General features: G+C 47.0%; 1 protein-coding gene across 2 annotated transcripts; it reads left to right on the top strand.

Moving 5' to 3' along the window:
• Positions 1 to 2,667: 2,667 nt before the first annotated feature.
• LOC123168739 (acyl transferase 8-like) lies at positions 2,668 to 4,181 on the top strand. Of its 2 annotated transcripts, XM_044586609.1 has the most exons (3): positions 2,668 to 2,714; positions 2,984 to 3,160; positions 3,287 to 4,181. In XM_044586609.1, exon 3 carries the CDS (start codon positions 3,618 to 3,620, stop codon positions 3,933 to 3,935), a length of 318 nt encoding a protein of 105 aa, XP_044442544.1. In that variant the 5' UTR covers positions 2,668 to 2,714; positions 2,984 to 3,160; positions 3,287 to 3,617; the 3' UTR covers positions 3,936 to 4,181. The 2 variants fall into 2 exon arrangements, with proteins under 2 accessions (XP_044442544.1, XP_044442543.1); XM_044586608.1 differs by lacking the exon at positions 2,668 to 2,714 and having other exon boundaries at positions 2,721 to 3,160.
• Positions 4,182 to 6,290: the final 2,109 nt, after the last annotated feature.

The following is a 6,290-nucleotide window of genomic DNA, read 5'->3' as shown; positions in this document are numbered from 1 at the left end:
TACCATGTTCAGTTCCTGCGACCGATTTAATTACTTTTTTTTGTGAAGAAAAACTCTTTTGTTGCTTCTTTTGTTTGTGCGCAGAAAGCCGTCGAGTTACTTCAAAAATGTCCTTCTCTAGGATGTAAGATTATGTTATGTGGGCGGACTGATTGATTTGCAGGTCAGTAAGGCTGTACATAATGTGGAGGGACTGAATGTGTATCATGTTCAGTGCACATCGACGAAACTGGATTCAGAAAAGTAAAATATAGAGGCTGGAGAGTTTGGCCATAGGTAATTTACCACCAAAATCCGTAACTAAGGGGAAAGACTACGTCCTACTATCTGGGAAGCTTAATGGTCGGGATCGGAACTTATCATCCGCGGGACAAGTGGTGGTGGAGGTAAAAGCCATGATGCTGCCCATTTGCTGGCGCGCTTAAGAATAAGCAGTAGAGCATCGGTGCTTTGGGACTCAGTTCCCCCTAATTGTATTATTAGCGTTGTATCAGACGAAATTCCTACTTTAGTTTAATAAAGTGGGGGGTGAACTTCAAAAAAAGAAGTGTTTGTTTGGGACAAGCTCAAATAGTGTTCAAATTTTATGAAAACGTTGACTTTTATTAAAAATAAGAAATTTACCAAAATTAACCTAATCATCAATGTTTATTTAAATTGGATATAAAAATGATGCACAATGGCACATGAAGCAGATTGTGTCTCTTCTTTTGCCCGGTGCAACGCACGGGCATTTGGACTAGTATAATCTACCTTTTCAGCATTGCAGTACTCTCAGTTAATATAAAATTGTCAGGAACCGGAACCTTCGCAAATTATTGAAGAATGTAAACAGTCTGCCTCCCACTATAGAAATATATATACCTCGGTGTTTATTGAACATGACCACAACTGAAAAGTAGAAATGCATTTGACAAATGGCATCAAATAATTTGAAACATTGGATTTCTAATCCACAAGTTGGCGTATTTATGCTATGGTCACATGGGAATTATGCATCTGAGCTTCTCTTTTTTGTCTATGGTAGACAAAGTGTGATCTTAACATGTTATTTACACTTGGATAGCTCTTTCAATCTTAATTTCTTTGGATTCTTTTATAGATTTATATATTTATGCTTGCTTCCTGATTCTCCTTTTCTCACTAATCTGAACCTCCATGGTGGATGTGGATACCGATCATGAACATCTCCTTTCACATCGGATTGTGTTTCCTAACATTTAATTTTCCCATCTCTGGCGACGTCAACCAATGGTTCATATGTCAGCTATACTTCAGGTATTATTAATGTTTTAGCATTCTACACAATCTATGCTTTAAGCGGTGTCATCCTTATAAGTCAGAATAAATGAAAATTTTCCTGGCGAAACTACTTCCACGAGTAGTACCTGTACTTTTAGGCATCTTGTAGTTCCTGGTGTCGGAGATCCAGTGTGTCTCCCATTTTTTCACCTCATAAAAGGAAGTACCACTGGATAATAATTTATTGTATGTTACAAAACAACATTTCCAGATGTACTTCGACAGATATAGTGCATACTAGCAAAGCATCAGTATGAAATTAATACATACTGTAAAGAACTATTCTAATGAATTTTCCTTTTTGTTTACATTTGTTGTGTTTGTGATTTGTTTGGACAAAACATAGTCTGGAAACTGTTCTATCTATCTAATCCCTTGGACACCTTTCAGTTCCACATGTAAACTTTGTTTTTAGTTTGTTAACCTCTGCAAGAAGCTTGTGAAGTTAGTCACCAAGTTCACTTTGGACCTGGGATTAACTTAACGTCCAATTCCTCTAGATATTTTTTTTCTGCTTTATTAGATCAACAATTCAGCAATGCCATGAATCTCAGGCATTTTGAGGGCATTGATAAGGCAACATCAAGCTCGTTTTGCTATTTGGAATGTGAATCAAGTCTTTGAATGTACGTTGCATCTTGAGGCAAAGGATCCAGACAAGGAGGGGGAGCAGCCGCGCCCGAAGGAGGTCATCCCCAGCGCCAACATCCTTGTCGAGGAGGCGGTCGTCTCCGGCGCCCGCATCCTCGTGGTTGACCTTGCCCATTCGGACGAAGGATCCGTGGACATCAACCTTAGAGGCCATGCTGGGAGGCAGGAGGAGGAGAGGCGAGTTCGCCATTGCTGAAGGAGCACCAGTACCACATCCTCGTCAAAACATGTAATAATGAAAAACAATGATGTCTGTCTTATGATTTTACTCACACTCCACTACTAGAAGAACACCACATCCAGTCTCTTGTTCTTGCCGCCGATGTAACTGTATCTGGATGAAAAAATTAATATATTTGAAAAAGTGTATACAAAATGGTTTAAGTGGAAGGAGCTTGCACGTACATGTGCAACCAAAATTAGCAAAAAGGAAGCTGAAAGAGGCGCTCCCTACCTGGCACCGCCACAGATGCCACTGAGGCGGCGCACCAAGGGTGCGCCCCAATCACTAGTTTTTTGCATGCAGCCACACCTAGCGAGTTGGAACTTGGAAGCCCCGCCACGTCGCCCGGCACACATGACTCGCCAAGCGTTCATGTCCACTCCACACTGCCGCGTGCACACGCAAGTGCCACGGAGCTCACCTCAGTTTCCAGCTGTTGCCCGGCGGTCTATAAAGATCTCTCACTGGTGCTCCAACCCACTAGTTTTCTCCGTGCGGTCTACTACTTCCTTGAGGCCTGAAGCTAAGCAACGTGCAGGTGAGCAGTGCGCCTCTCTCTAGCTACCTACAGATCTCCATCATCGTTCTTCATATCTGCAATCAGTTCAGTCGAACCTTTTCTTGCCATTGATGAGCTCCGCTCTGCCTACTATTTTTCTAGTTTCTACCCCGTGGATTCTTACCTACATATGCATCTCCCTTTCTTGGCCAGTTCCTCGTTCGGTCGTTCCGTACAGCATTTTTCCTTATTGCGGATCTAGGAAGTAGCAACATAAAAATGGAGGATTTCTTCTCTGATGCATGCAGAGATGGAGAAGCAGAGCGCCAAGAAGGCGAGGACGGCTCCCGCCTCCCGTGAAAGGGGGCCCGGTAAACGAGCCCCGGGTGGAGGAAGAAGATCAATCCGCCGGCTCTTACACAATCGAGGCGGAGGCGCTGCGATGTGACATCTGCTTCAAGCCTTTCGGAGAGCAGATCTTCATGGTTAGTAGTAGTACTTGGTACTAGTACTAGTGTATATTTATTTAGACTTTAGCTCCAGCACAGCAGGATATGCCGCGATTTTTCGGCTGATTGGCATTTTCTCTGGCTTGATTGATTCCGTGCAAGAACGGGCACCCTGCCTGCGGGAGCTGCTGCCTCATCATGGACCGGATGTGCTTCTGCACCGAACCCATCGGCGACATCCGCTGCCGGGCGCTGGAGAAGGTCCTGGCGGCCATGACTGACCTACGGCTGCCACCAGATCGTCACCTACACCGAGAGGCGGCGCCACGAGGAGGCGTGCCGGTACGCGCCGTACCACTGCCCCTTCGAAGGCTGCACCTACTACGGCCTGCTGCTGTACAACCACATCGAGGACCTCCACGCGTCAGACGACGACGAGGCAGCGGTGGTCGTGCGCTGCAACCGGCGCTCGGCCGTCACGCTGGAGAAGGCCATGCCCTTCCGCGTGCTCCTGCACCGCGACGGCGCCAGCATGTTCCTCCTGCTCAACGGCGGCGACGTCCTGGCCGGCCGCTCGCTGTCGCTCGTCTGCATGGGCCCTCGCCCCACCGGGAACGCCGAGGTGAAGTACAAGATGGAGGTGAAGAAGCGGAACGACCCGGGGGCGCTCGTGCTGTGGAGCTCCGGGGCCGCGCCCTTCGTCCGGCGGCTCAAGGATTTCCAGGCCAGAGGGTTCCTCTTCGTGCCCAGCTCCTACTGGGACTCCTCCGACAGCGTCTCGGTCACGGTGCACCTCACCGACGGCTGGTGATCGATCGAGCACGGTCGGTGACGCTGCACTCCGGTTTGGTTTCGCTGATGGCTAGTTAGCTAGTACTGTACTATCTTGTGTTCCGGTCAAGAACAGTGGGGCAGTTCTTGGTTCCTTTTGCCCTCTGCTAGGACTTACCCGACTTAGTTTGCGCCAGCGATCTGCCCGTCCTGTGATCTTAGTTCCATGTTATGTTATGTATGGTATGTCACCTGAAGTTGATCTATCTATGTTCACTGCTCTTACCGTGCCCATCCTTCCATTAAAGTTATGCTCTCTGCTCTGTCCCCAATTTGGGTTTGTGCTGTTTCGAGGGGATTCCTTGGAGCAAATGTGAGCTGCTGAGCGATTCATTAGCAGCACAATTTTTATACATGTAGTTGAGAACACTTTACAGTTGATTTAAACTCATTAGGCCACAACCTGATCCATCTAGCCTAGCATAATGGGACTGAGCTTTAGAGCCTTAAGGCAGGTGCTTCTGAGTGCATGACATGTGGGCCCAATAGGTGGTGGCTGGCCCACAAGTCACACACCAAGGCACGGCACGACGCTGCGTTTGGCATAATGATATACTCTCCGCAGACGATCCCTGATGTAACCACAGGAGCAGACGCTTGCTGAAATTGAAGGCTCTTCCTCCTTTTCTTTTCTAGATGAAATTGAAGGCTCGAAGTACAGTGATGTCTAATTTCTTGCGGGCATCTCCAACGTTTTTGCAAAAGGCTTGCAAACATTCGTACCAACGCATCTGAATCATTTTTGCTATCCAACACTGGAAATAAAGTTTGTGGGAGTATGGACCGTCATCATATAGCCATAGGACTCCAACAACCTTGGTCTATCCAAAACCCCAACCGAAGCCTGTGCATTTGGCCACATTCGCACTATTTTCACGACAAAGCCCAAGCATCCCACCCTCTCCAGTCGATCGTCGCCGCCGTCCACCTTGTTCCCGCCCTTTTCGCCGTCCGCTACCGAATGGTCCCAGCCTCCCCAGTCGATCGTCGTCGCCGTCCACCTTGTTCCCGCCCATTTCGCCGTCCGCTACCGAATTGACCCATTCAGAGTGTTGCTAGAGCCGCAGAAGGAACCAAAGGTGGTGACCGCTCGCAAGATCAACTCGGCAACTCGCAGCGTGGACCGCCACGTTCAAAGAAGCGAGGAGAAAATAGCTTTAGCAGCCGGCCAGCCGCCACCTCCTAAGAAGGGCAGGGACATGGACGAGGGTCTGGCCGGGGATGGGGGGCGCCACTGATTAGTCCCTTTAGTGGTTGGTAAAGGAGCAGAAATGATTCTCGCTTTATTCCCAGAGATGACACTGATTTATCAAACCCAAGAAAGGACGGTGCCCTTGAAGTCAAAGGCTTCTACCAAGCTTTTGCGAGATAATTAATTTTAGCTTTTCGGTGCCCTCGAAGTCAAAGGCTTCTACCAAGCTTTTGCAAGAGAATTAATTTCGGCTTTTGACTGGATCAAAATGAAATTGCAACTAGGAACACTTATAATAAAAATAGGCATAGGTATGAGAACTTATATTTAAATCATATATTTGTGTCCGGACCATTATGATCTTAATTTGTACCTTGGAAGTCATCCATCGAGATGTGCTTGCTACGTATTGAAGTGGGGAATGTGTCCAAATTACATCTTGACCGGCACGCGTCCTGCATCAAGAGTCAGTTGTCCAACCGAAGGCCCTATCCGTCGCACAGGGTTGCCCCGGTAATTAAAATAGAAATCAGACAAAAGCATTGGCCGTTTAATGACTACATCTCTGGTATCCCCAGAGATAGGATCCGTGTTACCGTATTAAACCTTTCTGTCACTTCTGTTCAAAATAACATATCAAGGTCTTGCCCTTAGCCTCGCCTTGGCTCGTTCTCCATGATCCTATGTACCTGCAGTGATGAAGAACGTGAACAAGACAAGAGACAACTATGAAGCAATTTTATGTTACACATACGAGACGTTAATTCAAAATACTTCAATCAATCACACGAAGAAAACCATGAAAGAACACATCATGAAGATTGATTGATTGATAATACTTCTCACAATAGTTGCCGGAAGTGATGCATGGTTACAAAGTATGGCTAGACGGCTAAGCATTATGGTGGTGGTGATGTCTATGAAGATGTAGATGGAAAATGATGGCGTCTAGGGTTGATGGAGATAACTGCTGAGAAGATGGCGATATGTGGCGTCATGCGTTGCTCTTCTGGCGATGTGCCTTTTATAAAGGTTGTTTAGGTGAATTAGACGGTGCGGTTGCCAGTCCATACGACCATCCATGCGAGCGGTGATGGTCGTATAGAAAGTTGTCTTTTGCTCTAGTTCCCCTGTTGCGCCTGC

Source organism: Triticum aestivum, chromosome 7D (assembly GCF_018294505.1).
Source record: "Triticum aestivum cultivar Chinese Spring chromosome 7D, IWGSC CS RefSeq v2.1, whole genome shotgun sequence".
NCBI lineage: Eukaryota > Viridiplantae > Streptophyta > Magnoliopsida > Poales > Poaceae > Triticum > Triticum aestivum.
The sequence above is the reverse complement of the archived record's forward strand: the minus strand, read 5'-3'. Positions and strand labels throughout refer to the sequence as shown.

Coding starts and splice junctions, on each gene's coding strand:
- LOC123168739 (XM_044586608.1), top strand. CDS start 2,978: ATGCAGAGATGGAGAAGCAGAGCGCCAAGAAGGCGAGGACGGCTCCCG. Junction 3,161..3,286: donor TCGGAGAGCAGATCTTCATG/GTTAGTAGTAGT, acceptor ATTCCGTGCAAG/AACGGGCACCCTGCCTGCGG.